We start from the raw sequence: 26,893 nt of genomic DNA, 5'->3' as shown, positions 1-26,893 counted from the left end.
ATTGGAAAACCAAAGGTATAGTACGTTTTCGTGATTTATTTTTGGATAATTGTTTCATGTCTTTTGATCAACTTTCTAATAAATATAATTTACCCAGATCTCACTTTTTTAGATACCTACAGATTAGAAACTTTTTAATTACTGCTTCTTCTAATTTTCCACACTCATATCCAATGGATACTTTGGAAAAAATTTTAGATCTGAATCTCTCACAGAGAAGTGTTGTAGCAATTATTTATAACATAATTATGAATTCATGTCCTGATGTTTCCAATAAAACTAAAACTGATTGGGAAAGAGAACTTAAGATTATTATACCGATCAAAAAATGGGAAGAAATTTCTTCAATTGGTGAATTCATCCTCTATATGTGCTAAACATGTGTTGATACAGTTTACAGTAGGGCACAGGGCTCACATGTCCAAAGATGAACTATCTCGTTATTATTCTTATATTAATCCAATATGTGATAGATGTCATTCCGAGATAGCCTCTTTAACTCACATGTTTTGGTCATGTCCTTTGTTGGAAAAATATTGGAAAGATATTTTTGATATTATTTCAACGGTTTTGAATACAGACTTACAACCTCACCCAATTACTGCTATTTTTGGATTACCAATGATGGACTCAAATCATTTAACCTCTTCAACTCATTGGATGATTGCTTTAATGGCTAGAAGATCCATTTTGCTGAATTGGAAAGAGATTAACCCTCCTACTGTATTTCACTGGTTTTCACAAACTATATTGTGTTTAAATTTGGAAAAAATTAGAAGTGTGGTTTATGACCCTTCCATTAAATTTGAAAAAACTTGGAGGCAATTTATTCAGAATTTTCATATGATGTAATTTGACCATTTCCAAACTTATTTTACTTCTCTGTACTGCTGGTTGAGAGGAATGGAGTCGTCGACACTAAGGTTTTCTTTTCTTCCATTATACGTTGTTAAAATTGCCCAAGTCTTTTTAGTTTAGTTGACTAGTTCTGTTTAGATTAGTCTTTTTTTGGGGTGGGTTTTTTTTTTTTCTTTTTCATGATTTTTCTCCAGTTATTTTTTTTTGTCCTGTATTACTCATTGCTATCCTATATGATTGGGAGTTTTGTCAATTTATACTATTTGGTTTTATAATTACTCATCTTAAGTATAACAATGTATTTCCAACAATTTTGTATTATTGCTATGTTATGTTTATATTTTATGAAACTAATAAAGAGATTGAAAAAGAAAGAAAGAAAAACGTGTGCGTGTGCACACACGCACAGTTTAGAGGGAACATAGCCCGCTGCACAACCCTTAGTTCTCATTCATCTTCCTTTTGCAGCTCATTGAGCTCTTCTCACTTGGACCCATTTGCCTGTTGTCCCACCACTCCCCCTCATTTCATCTCCCCTCTATTCTTCCGAACCAGATGGAGGATCTCAAACCAAAGCATCGACTATCATTTCCCTTCATGAATGCTGCCTGACCCACTGCATTCCTCCAGCTGCCAGTTGTTCATATTCCAGCTTAATTTGCCCTCCTTGGCTTAGAATTTTTTAGACACTGAACATCCATTAACTGAAGCAATCAATTTAGCTGCAGCAGAGAGAATCATACAGTTTTCAGCCTTTATGTCTTAACCCCCCACATGAATGGCCCTTCTCTGTTCAGGTTCAGATGTCCTAGATTCCACCTCACCTCCTGTGTGTCCTCTATCAGAAATGCAGTGCCACTCTGCTAAAGAAACTTTAGTTCCCCTTTTCCCCAGAATCATCTTTATCTCTCTGAAAAAAACTTCATTACATCCAAGGTGAATGGGCCATTTTAGTGGTGCATAGGCTGCTGGGAAATGGTAAAGGTGCTGCAAGAGCCAAAATGTGCATTTAGTACCTTAGGATTTACCTCAAATTTAGACGTACGTGACGGGCATTTCGCAACATTTTCCCTGAACTTAACATATCACCCATTCTTCCTTCACGGACAGATGTTTCCAGAGGTGCAGAGGTGGAAGAGGCTTTCACAACGCTCTCAGACACTGCAATAAAACGCAGTAGCGAGAATTACAGAAAAGGCAGTGCAATGGATTTTTCTTAAATTGTATCTTCACCTCAGCGAAAAGACCCAAATTCCACTCTTCACAGCACAAAACCAAAAGAAGCCATGTAGTCCATTAGACTCATTGTTGTTCTTTCAAAGAGCAATTCAATTTACCCAACCTTGGCATTGTCCCTTGCCCTCTGCCCTTTACTTCTAGCAATTTGCTCTTGGTTGTATTTCTTTATCTTCTCTTGAAGGCTACTATTGATTTTGTACCTACCGCACCATCAGGAAGCATATTTGTCTCACAACTTTCCTCAGGAAGTACAAACACAAAAAATACATTAAGTAAGAACTCTGCAAAAAACAAGAACTATACAATTTATGCTTTATAAATTTATTTCTGGTGAACGCTGTCTATGTTATGTGCCTGTGGATGCTGCTGTAAGTGAGCTTTTCGTTCATCTGTGCACACATGTACTTGTGCATAGGAAGATATACCCAACCATGCCTGTAGGATGCCCCTATCCCCCAGCTCGTGTTGTAAGATGCTCCCAGCAACGCCATTTTATTGCCATTCAAAATGCAGAGACAGTCCCAACCTGTGTTCTGATTGTAGTCAGTGGGCAACTGCTCAGGCTCATCCCGCCGTAACTTCGGCTTCCGAGGCCGCCGGGCTCTGGGCTTCTGTTCTGGATTTGTGGCAGTTTCCACTACAACCGGGTGGTCAACGGGGAGAAGGCCCCCGACTCTATCAGGAACCAAATCTTTCGCTGTGGCAGGCACTCCATGAACTTGTTCCAAGTGATTCATCAGATGCTCTGCAGTAATCAAGATTAAATAAAAATATCAGCTCATAAATAGTAAGCAACGGTGCTGGGGTCAGATACGTTGCTTGTTAATGTAAATATCTAATCAGCCTATCATGTGGCAGCAAAACTCAATGGATAAAAGCATGCAGACATGGTCAAGTTGTGGTTCAAACCAACATCAGAATGGGAAAAGAAATGTGATCTTATTGACTTTGAACATAGAATAATTGTTGGTGCCAGATGGGGTGGTTTAAGTATCTCAGTAACTGCTGATCTCCTGCGATTTTCACGTACAACAGGCTTTAGAGTTTACAGAGAACGGTGCAAAAAACAAAGAGAACAACAAAATCCAGAGAGCAGCAGTTCTGTCAGCGAAAACACCTTGTTAGTGGGAAAGGTCAGAAGAACCAGACTGATTCAAGCTGACAGGAAGGTAACAGTAACTCAAATAACCACACGTTACAAGCAGACGAGCCTCTCTGAATGCACAGCACGTCAGACCTAGAAATGGATGGTCTTCGGCAGCAGAAGATCATGAATATACATTTGGTGGCCATTTTATCAAGTCCAGGAGGTACCCAATACAGTGGCCACTAAGTGCTGAAGGTGTATCTGTTCCAAAGGTGAGGCAGAAGACAAGCCACCGATGCAGAAAATGATGTGAAGGTACAAGAGATTCACCAGCACCTGTAGCATTAACACTTTGAATCTGCACTTCCTGGAGTATGATGAGTCAATTTTACACTTGATTTTGTTTTCATTTCCATTGACACCACCAGAGACCAACTTCATGTGTTTTCAAAAGATAAAAATTCAACCCAGTGTAGATTTTGTTGCCACCGTTCTGAGCTAGTGTCTGGAACTGGGGTGGACAAATAAACAGCGACTGTCCCAAATTGAATTCTACTGTAGACACCCTGAAGGTGGAAGTCACGAGACAGCACCTCATCTCTGAAAACTCAGGTAAGACAACTCATCTAGCACACCTTGATCGACCACCGACTCCACCACAACATCGTCTAAATGCCTCACAAGTGATTCGAGAGGATAGAACCACCAGCCAAAAATCAATCCAGAGATTGATCACTCCATATAAAGTCATAGAATGATAAAACACTGGAGGCAATTTGGCCAATTAAGCTCTTGCCAGCTCTTTGAAAAGGTTACCCAATTGATCTCGCCTCTTTCCACCTAACATCAGGCTCCTAAACCAGTGCAGATAACTTCACTCACCTCAATTGCTAAATTGACTCCACAACCTATGGACTCACTTTCAAGAACTCTATAACTCACGTTCTCAGTGTTATTTATGCTTTTCATTATTTGCTTGATTTGTCTTCTTTTGCACATTGCTTGTTTACCAGTCTTTGTCGTTTATATATTTCTTTTTATAAATTCTACTGTATTTCTCTACTTTCCTGTAAATGCCTGGAAGACAATGATTCTCAGGAGAGTACATGGTGATATAGGTACTTTGATAATAAATCTACTTTGACAAGACTTTGACTAATTGCTTGCATTGTTGAGAATCCAGTCAATGGAAAATTATTTATTAAATCTGCTCCACCATTCTTCCAGGGAGTGAGATCCAGACCACAGCAACTTCATGACCACTTTTTCTGCCATTGGAAACAGCCTTTCCTCACTCAGCATTCCACTGCCACGGTCTGAATGACTTCCGCCCAGTTGCACTCATCCCTATCATTGCAAAGTGCTTTGAGAGACTGGTTCTATCACATCTGAAATCCTGTCTGCCCATTACCCTGGACCCCCATCAATTTGCCTATCACACCAACAGGTCAACAGAGGATGCCATCTCCACGGCACTTCACTCTGCCCTGACCCACCTGGACAGCCCCAACTCTTACGTCAGAATGCTGTTCATTGACTTTAGTTCGGCATTCAATACTGTGATCCCCTCCAAGCTGATCGCCAAACTTCACCAGCTTGGTATCAGCTCATCCCTCTGCAATTGGACCTTGGACTTTCTGACTAACAGACCCCAATCAGTTAAGTTAGACAACCTCTCCTCCTCCACTCTCACCCTGAACACCGGTGTGCCTCAAGGCTGTGTGCTGAGCCCTCTTCTGTACTCCCTTTTCACCTATGACTGCATTCCTGTACGTGGTTCTAACTCCATAATCAAGTTCGCAGACGACACCACAGTGGTTGGCCTGATCAGAGGGGATAACGAGACGGCCTACAGGGACGAGGTCCAGCACCTGGCCGCGTGGTGTGCGGACAACAACCTGGCCCTTAACACCCAGAAGACCAAGGAGATCATTGTGGACTTCAGGCATGCTAGGAGCCACACTCACGTCCCCATCTACATCAACGGAGCTGTAGTGGAGTTTGTATCAAGCTTCAAATTCCTTGGTGTCCGCATTTCCAAGGATCTCACCTGGTCCCTGAACTCCTCCATCCTCATCAAAAAGGCACAACAGCACCTTTATTTCCTGCAGAGCATCAAGTAAGTTCACCTCTGTCCCAGGACACTGGCAGACTTTCACCGCTGTACCATTGAGAGCATACTCACCAACTGCATCCCAGTGTGGTGTGGCAATTGGCCCATATCGGACCGCAAAGCACTCCAGCGTGTGATGAAAACTGCCCAGCGGATTATCGGCACCCAATTGCCCATCAATAAGAACATCTGCCATAAATGCTGCCTGGGCAGGGCGAAAAGCATTATCAAGGACGCATCTCAGCCTAACCATGGACTCTTTATTCTCCTCCCATCCAGTAGGTGCTACAGAAGCCTCCGCTCCCGCACCAGCAGGCACAGGAAAAGCTTCTTCCCTAAGGCTGTGACCCTGCTGAACCTCACATCACAGCGCTAAGCAGTATTGTACCCATATTGTACTGTCTCGGTACTTTTATATTTGTGTGCTGTAGCACTTACTTTTTATTCGCAGTTATTTTGTAAATGACACTATTCTTTGCACTTCCGGTTAGATGCGAACTGCATTTCATTGGCTTTGTATCTGTACTCGGCACAATGACAATAAAGTTGAATCTAAACTAATCTAACTCCACTCTTTTGCAGTTTGATGATGCATTCCCTCTAACACAGCGACCAAACCTTTTGACAAGACCCCAAGTGCGGTCTCACCGAGATCTAGTTGACTGCAATATAATGTCCCATTTCCTGTACTCAGTGCCCTAACTGATGAAGCCCAGAGCGCCAAATGACATTTTCACCACCTTGTCTACCCGTGATGCCACTTTCAGTGAACTATGTACTTATACTCCTGTCTGATTGCCTGTTACACCACTGGTGTTTAGGGCAGCAATGAAGGTCCTCCACCTCTGTCCTTGGCCATCTTCTCTATTGTGCCCCAAGTGTGACTCAGGAATCTCATTTCTGCCTCCACAGTACGGCGCCACGTTGGTCTCCTGCTCAGTGTCCTCTTGGTGACACTGAAGGCGTGGTTGGAAATCTTCCTTAGCCAGGTCACTCTCTGTCACGTACCAGCATTCTGACCCATACAGCAGAGTGGACAGAACAAACATCTGGTATAGCTTCACCTTGGAGTGATCCAATCTGTACAAGGTTCTGACCCATACAGGAGTGTGGACAGAACACAGGTCTGGTAGAACTTCACCTTGGAGTGATCCGATCTGTACAAGGTTCTGACGCATACAGGAGTGTGGACAGAACACAGGTCTAGTAGAACTTCACTTTGGAGTGATCCGATCTGTACAAGGTTCTGACCCATACAGGAGTGTGGACAGAACACGGGTCTAGTAGAACTTCACCTTTGAGTGATCCGATCTGTACAAGATTCTGACCCATACAGGAGTGTGGACAGAACACAGGTCTAGTAGAACTTCACTTTGGAGTGATCCGATCTGTACAAGGTTCTGACCCATACAGGAGTGTGGACAGAACACGGGTCTAGTAGAACTTCACCTTTGAGTGATCCGATCTGTACAAGATTCTGACCCATACAGGAGTGTGGACAGAACACAGGTCTAGTAGAACTTCACTTTGGAGTGATCCGATCTGTACAAGGTTCTGACCCATACAGGAGTGTGGACAGAACACGGGTCTAGTAGAACTTCACCTTTGAGTGATCCGATCTGTACAAGATTCTGACCCATACAGGAGTGTGGACAGAACACAGGTCTAGTAGAGTTTCACCTTGGAGTGATCTGATCTGTACAAGGTTCTGACCCATACAGGAGTGTGGACAGAACACAGGTCTAGTAGAGTTTCACCTTGGAGTGATCCGATCTGTACAAGGTTCTGACCCATACAGGAGTGTGGACAGAACACAGGTCTAATAGAGTTTCACCTTGGAGTGATCCGATCCGTACAAGGTTCTGACCCATACAGGAGTGTGGACAGAACACAGAGCTTCACTTTGGTCTGGTCACTGTACTTGGTTGTTGACTTGTACTCCTACACACAATGTTGTCCAGAGCACAACCACTCACTGTGCAAGTCCTGGTTTGACTTCCCAAAAGGCAACACCTCATTCTTACCCGAATTGAAAAACATTTGGCAATCTTCAGCTCAATTTACTTAGATAATCAATATCTCCTTGTAATTTTTTGACAACCTTCTCTGCCTATGATACCACCTATTTCTAGTTTAAATTCAAGTTTATTGTCATACAACCACACACATGGAAACAGCTAAACGGAACATTGATACTCTGGGTACAAGGAGCAGAACACAGTACAGAGAGTAACACACACCACATACCGGCACAAAATAATACGAGCTTAAGTCCCTGGGTGGCATGGCCTGAAGATCGACAGGTTGACAAAGTGTGAGGTGCATGATTATTTAAGACAGTATAATGTTACTGTCACTATTATAATAAAACAAGCTATCATAAAAATGTATGAAACAGCAGCAATAAAAGTGGCCAGTGCCGGATGGAGCGTGGTTGAGAGTTGGGGAGTGGTGGGGGAAGAGGCGGCAGGGCATTCTGTACACGTGTGCTGGGTGACTGCAGGGTGTTTAAAAAATCTATCAGCTTGAGGGTAGAAGCTACTATCCAGCCAGACAGTTCTGGTTCTTGTACTGCAGTACCTTCTGCCCGATGGCAGGAGATCAAAGAGGCACTGCATATGTAGCGCTTCAGATACATGGCCTGAACGGGGCGCCGGGGAGGGTGGGAAGTGGCAAAAACCCTGATGACATCTCCAGCAGTCCACACTATCCGTTGCAGGGTCTTTGTGATCTGACACATCGTAACTCCTATATCAGAGAGTGATGCAGCTGCTCAGGACACTCTTCATGGTGCTTTGGCAGGATGTGGTGGGGTGTGTTATCCGATAACTTACTAATCAGGCCTTGTATATTTACATCCAAATTGTTCAGATGAACAACAAATCTCCCAGCACCAACCCCTGTGGAACACCACTAGTCCCAGACTCCCAGTCGGTGAAACAAACCTCAATCATCACTTTCTGCTTCCTACCATTGAGCCAATTATGAATTTAATTACCAATCTCTCCTTGAACTACCCTTCCAGAATAGCCTGCAGGACCTTGTTAAAGGCCTTGCTAAGGTCTCTGACATTACCAGATGTGGTGAAAGCCATGTCAGAGATTTTTCTGGAGGGAGCATTCTGTCGGTACTTCAGGCAAAGGGTCTCACCTGTGAGAAGATGCGGTTCCTGAAAGACATCAGAACAAACTTTACACGTCCACTGATTCAGTCCCACTGTATGGACTGCACTGCCTTCTTTAACTCTGTCTGGAGGAAAAGCATATCAACAGCAAGAAACCTTGAAATTTCATCCGGCTTGTGAGCATGAAGTAGCAGGAATTTTAACAAGGTAAAAACCTGGAATCATTTTGGAAATGGCAACCAAACCCTGAACGGAAACGGAGCCTTTCACATCCAGATCATGACCGTGCTTTATAATCAGTGACATTTAAGCAGCTAACTTGCCTACAGTCAGCTCCCATAAACAATGTGCTATTGACGAGGTCATCTGTTTAGTAGTATTGACTGAGGCATAAATATTGCCCCGGACACTGAGCTAACTGATATCCTCTTTTTTAAGTGGTATCACAAGATATGTTGCCTCCACTTGAGAGACACAACAGAGTCTCACGTTTAATCTCCAAAATATGGCACTTGCTGCATCGATTTCCTCTAACGCTGCACTGCAGACAGCGTGCAAATTTTAGTTTACTTTGGCATAGATAAGTTTGCTGGTGAAACCCATCCTGCACCCTGATCTATCTGGATCAAGGCTGATAAAAGGTCTGCAAAACTTTTACTTGCTTTCTGGTTTTACTTCCATATTTTTCTGTAAACCGTTGCAAGAAAATGAATCTTAAGGTAATACTGCACATGTGCACTTTGATAATAAATTTTATTTTCACTTTGGTTTTACCATTACTTCAACATGTCACTTTAGGCGGTTAGCACAATGTTATTAGGGCTCGGGGTGGTGGAGTTCAGTGTTCAATTCGGGCACTATACGTAAGCAGTTTGGATGTTCTTCCCGCGACTGCGTAGATTTCCTCTGGGTGCTCCAGTTTCATCCCACCGTCCAAAGGCATTCCGGTTAGTAGAAAAGTTAGTCATTATAAATTGTCTTGTTAAACAGGCTAGGGTTAAACAGGTAGGTTGTTGAGCAACACGGCTCATTGTGCCAAAAGGGCCTGTTCCGCACTGTGTCTAAATGATTTGTAAAAAATAGTTAATAAAATCCTTGCCCTCAAGAGCCAAAGTGTAGTTTACTTTGGCATAAATGAGTTTGTTGGTGAAACCTAGCCAGGAAACAAGATGAAAAGTCCCCATCCTCAAGGGGTTAGGCCAGCCCATGAGATCATTTAGATTACAGTAAAGCTACACCATTTTCTACAGCCCCCATCACAACCCCAGACAAGTCAAGCACACTTAACAGACTGCTGACAGAGTGGCAGAGCATGGCTCACCTGGGGTCAATGCCATAGACACTGTGGTGTTACTTCCCTTATCACATAAAGATGTTACAGACTGGATCTTGGGCAGCATTTTAAGCTCTTCGTCAGGCCGCCGCTCATCTAGGGAAAAGAATAATTTATCAGTAACGTATTCAGAATTGGCCTCCATTTCAGTTACATCGCAACTTCAAAACAGAAAGAACATTTTTCTTCCCCACATGCAAGGCTGCCCAATCCAATCTGCTCACTTGCTCTCAGTGTTATTAATATTTCTTTTTATTAAGCAATTCCGTAATTGTTCTTTAAAAAAAAGCTAAAGCATCAGATTGATGCAAAATTTTCAAGATTTTGTTTTTGAATTGTGTAATTCTTTCAAGGATCATCTCCCTGATCATGAATGAAAAACCTACCCTATTTTACAAGCCAGAATTCATTCAAACTCTTGGGAATGCGTTTCAGATTAGCTCTGTTTTAACTTTGAGTTTCTCTTGTCCAGTGTAAACCCTTCAACCCCACAGTTCATTCTTTCTTTGCAACGAAGAAGTCCACCAGAATATTAAACTTTCAGCAGTGTGTTGTTTGAAGGGTGACAAAAACTTGAACAGTGAATTCCTCTTCAGCAGACCTCAGTGAGAATCAGTGTTACAATACAAGACATGGAAGCAAACCAGGCCATTCGGCCCACTGAGTCTGCACCATCATTTGATCACAGCCAATTTATTTTCCCTTTCTGCACAATTTCCTGGCATCTCCCTATAACCCTTGCCACCCTTAATCAACCTCCGCTTTAAACATACCCAATGACTTCCACAGAGTCACTACCCTCAGGCTAAAAGAATTCTTCCTCATCTCTGTTCTAAATGGACAGGCCCCACAATTACAACTAACACAAAAGGAATGCAAAGCTATAACATCAGGATTACAGCTCTAACAAATTGTAGTCAGGCTGAAATTATATGAAACACTTGGCCAGACCAGGCAGGGAACTGCTTTCAAATCTGCTGGCACATCTCCTCCTTGATCATTAACACAGTTGCACCTCAAGGCTATGTGCCTTCTGCTCCACTCTATATACACTCATGACTGTATGGATAAGCAGAGCTTCAATGCCATTTTCAAATTTGCCAATGATATTACTGCTATTGGAGGAATCACAGGTGCTGACGAGTCAGTTTATTGGAGTGAGATAGGACATCGGGCTCAGAGGTGCTAGAGCCACAAGTTCTCGCACAATGTCAACAAAGCTGAAGACCGACGTTGACTTCAGGAAGGAGAGGCAGGTCAAATATATACATTGCAGAATCGATAGTGGATAGAGACAGCAGCTTTTAACTCCTGGATACTTAACACATTGGATGACCTGTCCTGGGCCTAGTATTTAGCTGAAATAATAACAAAAGCACTCTAGCACCCTAAATTTCTGAGGAGGTTAAAGAGGTTCAGCTTGTCAGTGAGCACTCTAGCAAACTTCTAAAGATGTACTTTCGAAAGTATCCTGACCAATGTTCCCTCTAATTTTTAGTAGTCAGTGTGTGCAAAAATGTTACGTTGTGCAAATTTTTTTTCCTGTGACAAAAGTATGTGCACTGAATGCACACATGGCACAGTTTATGTAGGTTTACAAAATATTTGACACAAAACTGCACAGAATAACAACAAAATATTAGATTATGAAGACACGCAGTCCTCTTTTATTGTCATTTAGTAATGCATGCATTAAGAAATAATACAATATAATAACATACATATTTAAGTCAGTTATTTTTTTCTCTCTCCTGTCTTTGGCATTTACCCATTCTTTGTAAACTATCTAGACTAACCAAACTTCTATCCAATTGATAGCTTTTGATTTTCATTAACATATCCAAATGACATTCACCTAAGCGGTTTCTCAGCTTGTTTTTGAGTTGATTCATTAGACTAAAACCTCACTCACAGTCCGCACTGGACGCAAGAAAGGTTCCCCCAATGTCCATCAACTGTGCATGGTCGCAAAACTGTTCATTTTGAAGTACAAATGCCACCATTTGAGCAAAGTTTGAAATCAGTTTGGATTTAATTTTTTTCTTGCATGGAAAATTTGAAATCATTAAACTGTTTAACCATTACAGTATCTTCAGCTAGAAAATCATGATATTTTAGACACAAGGCTTGTTCATTACTAAATGTGAAGTCACAATCTGCAATTGTGGAGAAATCAAAAGCTGACCATTCTTGTACATCATCTTCAGGAAACCTTTCTTCTAAATGAACACAAAGACTATTTATAAAAGTCAACAGCGAACTTGTATCTACTGTGAGGTTTTCTTCACGTTGTTGGCTTAGCAAAACTTTAACTCTGTCACTCCACGAAACATTGTCTCCCTGGTACTGCTTTCTAATCTTGTTAATTTTGCCTCGTGCAAAATGAAGTGAATCAATCGGTGTCAAGCCACTTTTTTGCAGAATCTTGCACAGTGCAGCCACTTCATCAAAGGCAGCACTTAAAACCTGTAAAGCAGACAAAGGAAAGGCTGCGGATATTGTCTACACGGACTTTAGTAAGGCCTTTGACAAGGTCCCACATAGGAGGTTAGTTCAGAAGGTTCAGACACTAGGTGTCCATGGAGAGGTTGTAAACTGGATTCGAAATTGGCTGTGTGGGAGAAGACAGAGAGTGGTAGTGGATGATTGCTTCTCAGACTGGAGGCCTGTGACTAGTGGTGTGCCTCAGGGATCTGTGCTGGGACCATTGTTGTTTGTTGTCAGTATCAATGATCTGGATAATAATGTGGTAAATTGGATCAGCAAGTTTGCTGATGACATTAAGATTGGAGGTGTTGTAGACAGCCAGGAAGGCTTTCAATGCTTGCAGAGAGATCTGGACCAAATGGAAAAATGAGCCAGAAAATGGCAGATGGAATTTAATACAGACAAGTGTGAGGTGTTGCATTTTGGAAGGACAAATCAAGGTAGGACATACACAGTAAATGGTAGGGTACTCAGGAGAGCGGAGGAACAAAGGGATCTGGGAGTTCAGATACATAATTCCCTGAAAGTGCTGTCACAGGTAGACAGGGTTGTAAAGAAAGCCTTTGGTATCCTGGCGTTCATAAATCAAAGTATTGAGTATAGGAGTTGGGATGTTATGGGGAGGTTGTATAAGACATTGGTGAGGCCAAATTTGGAGTATTGTGTACAGTTCTGGTCACCTACCTATAGGAAGGATATTAATAAGATTGAAAGAGTGCAGAGAAGATTTACTAGGATGTTGCTGGGTCTTCAGGAGTTGAGTTATAGGGAAAGATTGAACAGGTTAGGACTTTATTCCTTGAAGCGTAGAAGAATGATAGAGGTTTACAAAATTATGAGGGTTATGACAAGAGTAAATGTGAATAGGCTATTTCCACTTAGATTAGGAGAGATAAATACGAGAGGCTTTAGGATGAAAGGGGAAAGGTTTAGGGGGAACATTAGGGGGAACTTCTTCACTCAAGAGAGTGGTGGGAGTGTGGAACGAACTGCCATCTGACATGGTAAATGCGGGCTCACTCTTAAGTTTTAAGAATAAATTGGATAGATACATGGATGGGAGAGGTCTGAAGGGTTATAGACTGGATGCAGGTCAATGGGACTAGCGGAATAATGTTTCGGCACAGACTAGAATGGCCGAATGGCCTGTTTTCTGTGCTATAGTGTTCTATGGTTCTACCACTGGCCAGGGAGTAAAGAAGCCTAGGGGTCCCACACCACCACGTTCAAGAATAGTTATAGCACTGTGCAAAAGTCTTAGAACATATTATATATAGCTGGGTGCCTAAGACTTTTACACAGTCCCATATTTGTCAACGTGGAGGGAGAGCGAGTTTGTAGATCTGGAGCAAAGAATGTTGGGAATGGTGAGGGTGAAGCATCGTGGGAGGGGTGTGGGGTAGGTGGCAGAGAAGGAGTGCCAGGGAGGGGTGGCAGGTACAGACACACCCACCCTTGAGACACCAAGCAAGGTCATTTGATTCCAAACGATTGGTTTATTAATCATTACAAAATGTCTTTCTGGTGCTTCCCGTTCCCTCACCTCTCCCTTTCCCATTTCCCAACCATGATTCCCCTCTCCACCTTCCTTCCCACTCTCAGTCCTCAACAGACTCAAATCAGAATCACTCACATACGTCACGAAACCTGTTTTTTTTTGGCGGCATAAGATTACATAAAATTTGCATAAAATTACCACAGTACTGTGCAAAGGTCTTAGGCACCCTAGCTATATACATGTGCCTAAGACTCTTGCACAGTACTGTACCTCCTTTCAACCATTTGGCTGTTGAACCAGCCAGCAAAATCCCGATCTTCACAGGTTAGCAATACTGTAACCACTTTGCACTAAAATGGACTTCTTTTGTTCTAATTGTGCTCTTCTAAAAACTGTGTATAATTTATGTGCATCTTGTGGATACTGCTTATATTATGCTATGTGTCTCTGTCGCTGCTGCAAGCAAGTTTTTTATTCCACCTGTGCACACAACTTCTTGGCATCTGACAATAAACTCAAATTTGAATTGCAGATTCGCTAAGATTTTAATGCTTTCCCCAGTAAGTGGCAGAGTGGTTAAATTTACTGGACAAACATCCAGTTGCTCAGCTGGGACCAAGATCAAGAATCCTGTAGTGAACTTCGAACAGTTCCGTAAACAGGCAAATTAAAAGGCTGCATCAGGAAACAACGGGGACTCTGAAACTGGTGGACTGTTGCCAATACATGCTTCAAGGAGGCAATTATGATATCTTTATCAGATCAAAGTTCAAAGCAAATTTGTTATCAAATATGTTTATTTCACCATATTCTACCCGGAGATTTATTTTCTTGTACGCATTTACAGCACAAAGAAAAACTACACACAAAGATTAACAAACAATGTGCAAAAGACAGCAAACTGTGCAAATATTATTATCTTACTAAGAACGTGAGTTGAAGAGACCTTGAACGTGTACTCATAGGTTGTGGTCAGTAATCAGCTCACTGTTGTGGTGAGTGAACTTGTCTACACTGGACCAGTAGCCCGATGGTTGTAGGGTAATAGCAGTCCCTGAACCTTATGGTGAAGGACCCAAAGCTCCTGTCCTTCCTTCCCATTGGTAGCACCGAGATGAGATCATGGCCTGGATGATAGGTGTCCCTGATGATGAAAGTCATGGCTAATCCTTAACTAAGCCCAGAAATTGTCCAGTAAGCCACCAAGTTCAAGGGTCACCGAGAATGGACAAAAATGCTGTTTTTGCTAGTGATTTCTATGTTACATGGATAAATGAATTCGGGGAGCAACTTGCATTTTCTACAGCAGCTTATTGCAAGTGCTGGCTTTATGGATTATTCTCCACCAACCCCCAATCATCCACTTTCCTGGGCAAGTTTCCACTTGTGGAAATCCGATTTGCTGATTTTCACAATATTGCTCAAGCGGTCTTTTGGTGTTGTTACCTACCCACAGTACGTCAGAGAGACTGACTACGTTGAGCAAACCTTGCATACTTGTCAGTTTTACAATTGTGGAAGCAAAAACAGTGGAATCTCCACCTCAAGAGAAAACAAAAGTACCTAAACCACAAAAATGTAATAACGGTCAACGTAGAATTCAAAAGGGAAAGTTCATATTTGACCAATAATACTGAAACACATACAGCAAGAAGGCAAAAGGAAAATGGATGACAGACTGAGATCAGAGAGACTTTGGTGTCCAACTCATAAGAGACTAGTGTGTACACTCAGTGGCCACTTTATTAGTTTCAGGAGGTGTGTTCGTGGCCCATCCACTTCAAGGTTTGACATGTGTTTAGAGATGCTATTCTGCACTGTTGTAAGTGTGGTTATTTGTATACTGTCACCTTCCTGTCAACTTGAACTGGTGTGCCCATTCTATTCTGACCTCTCTCATTTAACAAGGTATTTTTGCCCACCGAACTGATGTTCACTGGATGTTTTTTTTTCCTGTTTTTACCTCCAATGGGGGGGAGAGAGAGAGAGCCTGTGGTATGTTGCTTGCTGCCGCTTATGCGCAGGAGGGAGGGGAGCTGAGGGGTTCATTATTTGGGGCACTCCTCTTTTCGTGGATGGTTGCGAAGAAAAAGCATTTCAGGATGTATATTGTATACATTTCTCTGACATTAAATGTACCTTTGAAACCATTGCCTGTAGACTCTAGAGACTGTAGTGCATGAAAATCCCAGGAGATCAGCGGCCTCTGAGATACTCAAACCACTCTGTCTGGCACCGTGTTATCAAAGTCACTTAGGTCACATTTCTTCCCCATTCTGATGTTTGGTCTGAACAACAACTGAACCTCTTGACCATGTCAGCATGCTTTTATGCATTCGGTTGTTGCCATGTGATTGGCTGATTATATATTTGCATTAACGAGCAGGTGTACAGGTGTGCCTAATAAAGTGTAGATACAGCAAGTAATTAGAAGAACTAACTGGATTTTTACACCATTAAAATAATGTGACCTGAAAAGTAGAACAGTAAACCACCCAATAAGCCCAGAATTTGCATGCTGGTTCCTCACCCTTCACTGCATTTGTTGTTTGCTTGAGCAATGGTTTATCCATTTTCTTTGCATAGAACACTGCATACCAGACGCGAAGTTCAGTACCAGGCTGGATTTCCTTGAAAAGACAGAAAACCGTCATGAGAAAGAGAACTAACAAATCAGGTTTAAATCCTTCAGCTATTTCCCTTTAGCAGAGGATTCAACAAACCAGGAATCACAACTTAAAATAAGGAAGAGAAAACTTTCAGCCAGAAGGTGGTAGGGATTGGAGACTCACTGCCCGAAACAACGTTGTAGAGTAAAGTTCTCATCTTGAATATACATGTGAGATGCTGAACCCTACAAAGATACAGAGCTATAAACTAGGTTATAGTTTACCACCAAGGCCTATACAATGGACCAAATGATCACTTTCTTTGTTGCAGATGACACTCAGTGGTCACTTTATTAGGTACACCTGTGCGTTAATACAAATATCTAATCAACCAATCATGTGGCAGCAACTCAACGCATAAAAGCACGCAGAAATGGTCAAGAGGTTCAGTTAATGTTCAGACCAAACATCAGACCGGGGGAAGAAATGTCCTCCAAGTGACTTTGACCGTGGAATGATTGTTGGTGCCAGACAGAGTGGTTTGTGTATCTCAGGAACTGCTGATCTCCTGGGATTTTCACGCACAACAGTCTCTACTTTTGCTGAGAATGGTGCAAAGAATCCATTGAGTGGCAGTTCTGTGAGGGTAAACGCCTTGTTAATGAGATAGGTCAGGGGAGAATGGTAAAAGCTGACAGGAAGACAATAGCAACTCAAATAGCGCACAACACAATAAACCTTGAAGAGGATGGGCTACAGCAACACAAGACCACACTGGGTTCCACTCCTTTACCTAATAAACTGGCCACTGAGTATATTTAGCTTAGCTCCTGTAAAAATGTTTTTTTTTTCCAGCTTTTGTGCTTATTGTATTGTTTCTCTGTGAAAGGAAGGGCAGAATTCTGCTGTAACCAAGTACAGCAAAATCCTAACCGTAACAAATTCAGCAGAAGTATTTAACAAAAAGCACAGGAGGTGTTACTATACAAGTGAAAGATCACTAACCTGAAAAGCTATTCAATATTTCAGCTATCAGCACTGACTGGCTGAACCAAGGGAGTCATCACTTCCTCCTCGCAGCAGGATGCTTCCCCAGGTGTCACCCCCAAACCCTTCTCTACCTCCAACCAATTGGGGTCCTTTCTCTCAAACATTTAATTCTCTTTCCTCCTTAAAACCTTGCTCCATGATCAAGCTGCCAGAGGATATCCTACTGAATCCTTGGAACAAACCCAGAAATCACTCTTCAGATGGAAGGTCAATAATCAAGCATTAACTCTTTCTCTCTTTATCGGAAACAGCTGAGCACTTCCAATATCAGGTTTCATTCCAGCCTCTACGCTCAGTTACTTTTATCCTAACACATCCTCAATAAAGCCCACGGACTGGAATACACTTTGAAAAAGGCTCAATTGCAGCTTGGCGTTCAACACCATCATCCCCCTCACTATTAATCAACAAGCTTCAAAAGCCTCTGCACCACTCTTTAAAACTGGATCCTCAAAGTTCAAAGCAAATTTATGATCCAAGCATGTATACCACGTACGACCTTGAGATTATTTTTCTTGCACCCACAGGAAAACAAAAAAAAATACAATGGAAACAGCAAAAAAACCAAAAACCTGCAAACACCCAAAGTGCAAAAGAGAACAAGTAATACTGAGAACACGAACTCAGAGTCCCTGAATGTGAGTCCACGGGCTGTGGAGTCAATTTATCGCTAAGGTGAGTGAAGCCCATTGGCTACAGAGCAACGACGGTCCTGAACCCAAGACTCCTACACGTCCCGCCTGATGGTAGCAAGGATGAGAGGGATCCTCGACTTTTTAAAATCGGGAGACTACAGTGTGGATCAGTAATAACAGATCCTCCTTGTTGACAATCAACACAAGGATGTGTACTAAGCCCACTGTTCTACTCTCTCTAAACTCATCACTGTGTGGCTAGTGTGGCTAGGCACAGCTCAAATGCCATCTATAAATTTGCTGATGGCACCATTATTGCTGGCAGAATCTCCGATGGCGACAAGGAGGTATCCTGGACTGAAGTAGAACAGCTGGTTGAGTGGTTTCACAACAACAAGCTTGCACTGAACATCAACAAGACCAAGGAATTGACTGTGGACTTCAGGAACGGGAAGTCGGGAGCACACACACCAGTCCTCATTGGGAGATCAGTGCTGGAAAGGGTGAGCAGCTTCAAATTCCTGGGTGCCACGATCTCGGAGGATCTGATCTGGGGCCAAAATGTTAATGCAATCACAAAGAAGGCACGTCAGTGGTTATACTTCATTAGGAGTTTGAGGAGATTTGGTATGTCACCAAAGACTCTTGCAAGATTTCTACAGATGTAGAATGGAGAGCTTTCTGATTGTTCCATTACAGACTGGCACAGAGGCTCCAATGTACACAATCGCAAGAGGCTGCACAAAGTTCTCGATCAGCCAGTTCCATCAAAGGAACAATCCACCCTGCCATCAAGGATATCTTTAAACCACAGTACCTCAAGAAGGTGGCAATGGTCATTAAAGACCTTCAACATTCAGGACATCTCTCTTCTCCTTACTACAATCAGGGAGGAGGTACAGGAGCCTGAAAAACCATTCCATGTTTGAGAACAACTTCTTCCCCTCTGCCATTAGATTTCTGAACAGACACGAATCCATGCACACTAACTCAGTATTTGACTTTTGCACAATTTATAGAGTATTATTAGAATTTATAGTAATTTTCATGCCTTGCACTGCACTCACGCCGCAAAACAACAAATTTCATGACCGGTGTCAGTGATAATAAAACTGATTCTAATTCTGTCGTCTCTTTACTGATAAAGAGCCGTACCTTTGTACTGGAGTCAGTTTAGAAAACATTCCTCAAGCTCACTACTGAATGAAGCAGTTGATATGAGGAAGGGTTAAATAGATTGGGCCTATATTCATTAGTGTTTAGAAGAACAAGCTCTTAAAGTCCAAGACCCTGAGCAGTCTCAGTAAAATAAATACTGAGACTTCTTCCCCTCATGGGGAGAAAATAGAACTAGAGGCCTGAATTTATGAACAAAGGATTGCCCATTTAAAGAGATGATGAACAGGAATGACTTCCCTCAATGCATAATGAACCCATTATCATGAAGGTGTAGGAGTCTTGGGTTTTGGGCGGTTTGTAGATTGAACTCATTTCTAGAGGTCTCCACATTTCATTTTGTACTTGGCTCTGGTTACACCTTTTTATTGCTACTTTGCACGATTTTGATCAGGGCACTTTGGTGCTCACTAGATCGGCAGCCTGCAGTCTAAAAATGACAGCGCTAAACGGAACTACACTGAACATTCATAGACGCTTCGAGCACTCTGAGGTTTGATATTCCATATTCTGTGTATTATTTGTTTGTTCTTCTTTGCCATTTGTGTGATTCGTTCTTTTTTTTTTCCGCACGTTGGGTGATTAATGTTTTCTCTGAACAGGTTCCCTGGTGTTTTTGTTTTGTGGCTGCTTATAGGAAGATGAATCTCATGATTGCATACTGTATACACAACTTTGATAATAAATCTACTTTGAAGTTTGAATCCTCAATGCATTGTCTTTATTAGGCAACACACACACACACACACACACACACACACACACACACACACACACAACTCAGGGAACTCTGCAAATCAGGCAGCTTCTAGGGAAGGAAATATACAGTCAACAAACTGAGACTCTTTACCAGAATTGGGATTAACATAGCTTTGATATCAATGTAGCTGAGATGCAGTCACAGTTGCTATGCAGGGGGGGAGAAAAAATAACACTCACAGACGACAATATGACAATGGTCAACCAATCTGTTTCTATGATACTGTAGATTGATACAGACCAAACGACTACAATGATTTGTCTGACACTACTTGAATTGTTTACATCCAATTGAGGAACATAGTATCAATTTAACAAAAGGAAGCACATGCAATTTCATTGGGTATTCTTAGCACAATCGTGCACTGTCAAAGCAGATTTCTGTGATGAATTGAGACTTGCATCATGAATCTCCAGCTCAGCTGCAGAACTGCTACAAACTAAGCCACGGCCAACAGAACCTTCTCATTGAAACATGCAAAGTTACAGAAATTATTTGATGAACTCGTCTAGTCCAAACTCCGCCATGGATGGTCCCAGGCATGGCTGTGAAAGGAGCAGGGTTGGGCATGGGCTAGCAACCCCATCTCGTAAAAAAAAGAGCTACAGAAACACTGGAAGCTCCAAAGGTCTCATCCCTGGGAGAGGGAGGATCTTCGGAAGATGGGCTATACTTGGGGGACAACTTGAAAGATTGGCCCTGGCCAGAGGACTCTGGTGAGCTGCTGTTGGCAGCTTATGCCCCAGTAGGGGTGAAGAAGAAGAAATTGTCTATTCAGCTTGCGCTAGATTATGGCTCAATGATTTCAGTCCCCATCAAAACCTCACCAGTCCTACCCTCCACATCCCCTCCGTCAACTCTGTTACCTCCAGGGTGCAACCAAAGGCATCATCACAAGAGACCAGGCTGATTCACCAAGACAGTGAGAAAGTGCCACTTTCTGGGCAGACAACAAACCAACATTTGGTCCAGTGGATTTTACTCTGAAGACAAGTAGGCAGCTATCTGAAGAACCTTAGTCAATAATTTTTTCCCTAGCCTATATCAGAAAAATAAATTAGCTAATTAATATTGCATTTATTTGCAGAAGCTTACTGCATGCAATATGTCTGCTACACTTCCTACACTACAATATGCATTAAACAAAAAAATCTTTGTTAACTGTAAAAAGCTTTTGGACATGTCAAGATTGTGAAAGTTGATATATTAATGCAAACATTCCCTTTCCAAATAAACAGTTTAGTAACCCAAATTCCATTTTTACAAGTAATCAATTGTAAAAATGTGGGAATATTCCTTTGTTAAGATGATCAGAGCAGTTTGAGGCCTCAGTGACAATGAACCACAAATTCAATATTTCAGCTATTAACACCGACTGGAGCATAACATATATCCCAGTGGTCCCCAACCACCGGGCCGCAAAGCATGTGTTACCGGGCCACAAGGAATTGATATGATTCGGCGATATGAAATAATATGAGTCAGCTGCACCTTTCCTCATTCCGTGTCATGCCCACTGTTGGAACTTGAAATAACCTACCAAATCATATCAAATAGCACATAAAACCTAAAATAACACGAACATATAGTAAAAGTAGGAATGATATGATAAATACACAGCCTATATAAAGTAGAAATAATGTATGTACAGTGTAGTTTCACTTAACAGAATCAGAAAGATTAAGCCAAAACCGATTTGTAGAGGAAAAAAAAAATGGGCATGCACACACAGGTGCTCGCGCAAGGTCACGGTCATGGTAGTCTTTCTCGGGGTAAACACAAGTGTCCCATATTTGACTGCTACTTGTCCCTTATTTGGGAGTGAGAAAGTTGGCAACCCTACTTGAATAACCCCACCCCCACCCCCGTCGGCTGGTCCGCAGGAATATTGTCAATATTAAACTGGTCCGCAGTGCAAAAACGGTTGGGGACCCCTGATATAGCCGACCTCATGGGCTCCCATTCTCCGCTAATCCTACTGAAGTTGTATAGGATCTGGGATCATTGAGCACCTCTGTACCTGTAGCGTGTTGAAATAAATATCATGGCTCTGTTGATAAGCTGTGAGATTTTGATGACTGTAGTCCGTAGCTGGTCTCACGAATATCATCCAGTTGCAGTCCTCCTCATTTGCGGTGTCAAAGCAAACATCAGGCCCATCCTTCTGGAAAATCTTGCATTCAAAATTAAATAAGCTGTGAGCTCATCGCATACACAAATTTCAAAATAACACAATCAGCACACTGGTGGATCATTGAGATGACTTGATGGAAAAAGGAAGAGGGAAAATATTTGGAAAGACATTTGGAATTTGTCCAAATAAGTGAAATTGCCACCAGAGTGAGACTGCCAAGGTCAAGGAGTCAATCAGCATAGGAAGGGGCTCTTTGTTCCAGCAAGTTCAAATCCACCAGGCACTCATTTACATTAATCCTATTTTATTCTTCCCATCATCCCCTCAATTGCCCCCAGGTTCTTCTACTCACCTACACCCTAGGGTCAATACCTTTGGAATATGGGAAGAAACTAGAACGCCAAGAAGAAACACATGTGGTCATAAGGAATCCCAGTCCCCACGTTCCCCACAGACAACACCTGCAGCCAGCATTGAACCTGAGACAACTGGAAGTGTGAGGCAGCAGCTCCACTAGCCATACCACGCACTATTCACAAATCATTTGTTCTCTTTTGACATGACTCTTAGTCCAATCTTTCAATCTATTTTTAATGCTGACCATCTTGGGCAGATTGATAAATTTTTAATTTGGCTGACTTTACGTTCAAGAGTGCTTGGAATAAACGTTCCCTGTGCCATTTCCCACTGCTGCCTACAATCATTCATGGAGTTTTATATTCGCCCTTTGCTGCATTCTGTCTATATTTATGGAATAATTGTTAACATTGGTTTCTGTAGGTTCAGATGTCAAATTCATCACCAGACAGTCGAGAAAAATAAGCCCAGGATAGATGAATTGAGGGAACAAAAAAAAAAAAGGGCTAAAAAGAGACCCAACAAACCCATACAGAATTATCTTAAGTATTCATGAACAGGTAGAAAGAAACCTTCCCTTTGGAGTGGATTGGTAACTATGTCATAGATGTAAAATAGTTGGCAGATTAAAATTACAGAGGAATTAAAGTGAATTCTCACTGTGTGGAAAATGTTTCCCAAAAGGGTGCTTCAATCAGATATAACTTTCAAAAAGTAATTGGATACCTATTCAAAGAAATGCAAGTAACAAGGATGTGGGGGGAAAGTATGGAATGTTTTAGAGATAGAGCACAGATCAGATGCTTCCAGCCGTTAAGCCACGCCATGCAGCAACCCACCTATTTAACCCCGGCCTAATCACAGGATAACTTACAATGACCAATTAACTCACTAAGCTGTACGTCCTTGGGCTGTGGGAAGAAACCAGAGCACCCTGAGGAAACCCACGCAGTCCACTGGGAGAATGTACAAATTTCTTACAGACAGCGCTGGAACTGAACTCCAATGCCCCCGAACGGTAAGAGCACCGCGTTAACCACTACGCTACCCAATATGAGGTGGAACTTGATTGCTCACTCAGAGATAATTCGAATGTGACTGGACAAATGAGTTCTGTGCTGTTCCACCTTCTTAGGAGAAGCCCACAAGGCTCCCAGCGTTCAGAAAACCAGAAAAGGAATGTTTTTTTTCCATCTGTGCATCAGTCAGATCAGCAGGTCATGGGTATTGCAAATCTTGAAAAGAAATAAAAGTGCAAAACCGTTGGTGGTTGGACAGCAGTGAACATGCAGGAGGTAGGTGGGCTGTAGCTCACACGATTGTATCTGTGTTCTCCATTAATCTCAACCCACACGTGTCAACAGGAAACAGCAGCAAGGGGAATGTACCAAACATGAATCAGAATGAATCAAACATGAACCACTCTCTCTAAACTAAATACGCAATACCAAAAAAGCAGACATACAGGAGAATATCCAGGTATATATTTCTACCTCATCCCAAAGCGTACAATTGGGAAGGAAAGACATGATCTTTCTCCAGTTCTGTTCCACCAATCACAAGCATTTTGTAATCAGAAAATGCTTTCATTAAAAAATTCAATAATTTGATTTTTTGATGATTTTTCTCCATTTTATACTCTTCCTTTCTCTCCTGAAGATTGAACTCTCGGTGCACCTTGCTCATGATTAAATGGCCAATTTCATCCCATCCACTGGCTCTTTACTGGTAAATTAAGGACAGCAAACCATCGCAAGTTACTAAACTACACGTAGGTTCTGGCAGAGCTCAAACTTATCCACACCAGATGTCGTGTGCAGAACCAGCCATTCAATTCCAGTCAACAAAAATTACCTGGTCATGTCACTGCTTGTTCTGGAATTTTGTTATCTGTAAAATGGGTCTTAAATTCCCTACAACCTTTAAGAACAGATCACTGGATACAATCGTTCGCGGCAGAGTAGCATAGAGGACGACATATTAGTGGAGTGGTTAGCTCAACGCTTTACAGCCCCGGATGTAAGATTGGGATTCAATTCCCACCGCTAACTTGAGGAGATTGTACCATCTCCCTGTAGCCACATGGGTTTCCTCCCGGTGCTCCAGTTTCCTACACATTATAAAGCCACACAGGTTAAGGTTATTATATTGTGGGCATGCTAAGTTGGGCACCTAACCAACCAGACAGTGTGGGAAAACACCAACCTGGCATCCATAGAGACACAAATATGCAAATAGATGTGGAGGTGGATTAGCCACATCTTCAGGAAGCCCACCAACATCACCAGACAGGCACTAAAATGGAATCCCCAAGGAAAGAGGAAAAAGGGACGTCCAAAGAACACATGGAAGAGAGACAGAGGCCGAAATTTGACTACGGGGCCACTCGTGGTCATCCTCAACAAACTGGCTCAGAACAGAGAACGATGGACACTGGGAACTAAGGGCCCAAGAAGAAGCTGATGTTGGGCGCCAGAAATGTGGTGACACTTCCACAATCCTTGTTGTTTTGACTTGAGGCAAACACTTCACTGTATGTTTCGATGCATGTGATTAATAAAGCTAATCTTTAAAAAAAAATCTCAACTGGACATTCCAACCTGGTCTAGCACCACATAAACGAAAGTTGCTCCTTCACAACAGGCTCAATAGCCCCTGGGATAAGACTAGGTAGCTCATCATAAGCAAGGAACCAAACAGTGGAGAACTGCCTGTTCCAATAACTTTTTACTCTCATTAAAGCTGATTGGTCAATGCGCAACCTACCTTCAGAGAAAACATACTTTCTTTCTCTAGCCGGGGAACTCTTTTGGCTTCAAATGGTCCAAACTGTGTGCGCTTCACCAGAGGAGACAACGCAAAGACCCCTTCACTTCCATCTTCGAGCTGCCTGATCTCCAAACTGGATGGCAGTGAAGACCTGGACATTACAAAATTACAACATTTGTCAGAGTCAGAATCAGACTGATTATCATTGACATGCAGTACGTCATGAAATCTGTTGCTCTGCAGTAGCAATACAGTGCAATACATAAAATGTTTCTATAAATAACACATAATTAAATTAGTAGTGCACAAAGAGAGCAGAATAGTGAGAAAAACAAGTTTCTTGTCAATGACCACAATACTGTGCCTTGAAATCAACAAACAGCCCATTAGATCATTTAGCATTTCAAACTTGTTATAAAAAGGCCATAAAATATTTGATCTTAACTGAGATATTGGAAAAGAACGTATTCAGGACAGACAGCTATTAGTGGTTATGCCTTTTGAATTTAAGGCAGGCCCTCATAATCCTCGAATGGTGAAGATGTTGCCAGGGACAAGCTGGTCTAACTTTCAGTCAGTAAGTGCAGTTAGTCTAACCATGTACCAGATCATTGCTTGCCAAATGAGTGTATGGCAAGAAACTATCCTCAGGAATCAGAAATGCCACTTGAAATTGCCCCATCACAATAAGTCACAGTAATTAGAGTTGGACCCATTTCATTAAGCTTACAGTAATATTGGAACAGCACAGGTCACTAGAAATTTATTGATTAAACAAGTACGTAATATTTTTTCATAACAGAAAATCAGGGATCCTAAGAATCGCAATATTCTTCCATAAATTAGCTGCCACAGGAAGTGCTATCAAACATCTGAAAAGCCTCAGGTACGATAATGATAAAGAAGATTACATGGAAGGCAGGCTGCTCTGAGCCAGCACAGACTTGATGGGCTGAGTGGCCTCCCAAGTTGAAAAAAATTGGAACAAAACAGATGGAAGAGTAGTTTGGGCCAGGAGTGAGATTTGGCATGGGGCTTGCCCGGGACCCATCTTGGCATATTGGGAAACTGGCACAATTTTCATTTAGCAACACACTGGGACAAATGGGGAAAAGTTTACTTACATGTCAGAAAGTCATAGAGCACTACGACACAGAAACAGGCCATTTATTCCATGTTGACTATTATACTGCCTAGTCCCATCGACCCATCCCGAGACCATAACCCTTCATACCTCTCCCATCTATGTCCCTATCCAAATTTCTCTTAAATGTTGCAATCAAACACGCATCCACCACATCTGCTGGCAGCTCATCCCATACTTCACCACCTTGAGTAAAAAGGTTTCCCCTCATGTTCCCCTTAAACATTTCAGTCTTCATTTTTTAACCCCTGACCTCTAGTTCGAGTCTCACTCAAGCTCAGTGGAAAAAGCCTGTTTGCATTTACCCTATCTACTCCTCATAATTCCACATACCTCTGTGAAATCTCTGCTCATTCTACTACCCTCTGAGAATAACGTCCCACCCTACTCAACCTTTCCCTATGACTCAGGTTCTCAAGTCCTGGCAACACGTTGTAAATGTTCTCTGCACCCTTTCAATGTTATTCATATCTTTCCTGTAGATAGGTAACCAGAATGGCATGGTAGCGTAGTGGTTAAC

The 26,893-nt window shown here is 42.1% G+C and overlaps 1 protein-coding gene across 4 annotated transcripts in view; it reads right to left on the bottom strand.

The window, feature by feature from the left end:
* prdm15 (PR domain containing 15) overlaps positions 1–26,893 on the bottom strand; it is a 90,948-nt gene that overhangs the window by 51,011 nt on the left and 13,044 nt on the right. For 3 of the 4 annotated variants that reach the window (XM_063050423.1, XM_063050422.1, XM_063050425.1), the window contains exons 4-10: positions 25,227–25,380; positions 21,990–22,142; positions 16,270–16,369; positions 9,743–9,850; positions 8,448–8,546; positions 2,624–2,842; positions 1,887–2,019 (exon numbers count right to left, since the gene is read on the bottom strand). In XM_063050423.1, the coding sequence (XP_062906493.1) occupies positions 1,887–2,019; positions 2,624–2,842; positions 8,448–8,546; positions 9,743–9,850; positions 16,270–16,369; positions 21,990–22,142; positions 25,227–25,380 (966 nt within the window). Of the gene's footprint in view, positions 1–1,886; positions 2,020–2,623; positions 2,843–8,447; positions 8,547–9,742; positions 9,851–16,269; positions 16,370–21,989; positions 22,143–25,226; positions 25,381–26,893 lie in introns of those variants that run through there. The other variant, XM_063050426.1, reaches the window with a different exon arrangement.

The sequence above is a fragment of the Mobula hypostoma genome, chromosome 6 (assembly GCF_963921235.1).
Source record: "Mobula hypostoma chromosome 6, sMobHyp1.1, whole genome shotgun sequence".
Taxonomy (NCBI): Eukaryota; Metazoa; Chordata; class Chondrichthyes; order Myliobatiformes; family Myliobatidae; genus Mobula; species Mobula hypostoma.
Note: the sequence above shows the minus strand (reverse complement) of the source record. Positions and strands in the feature narration are given on the sequence as shown.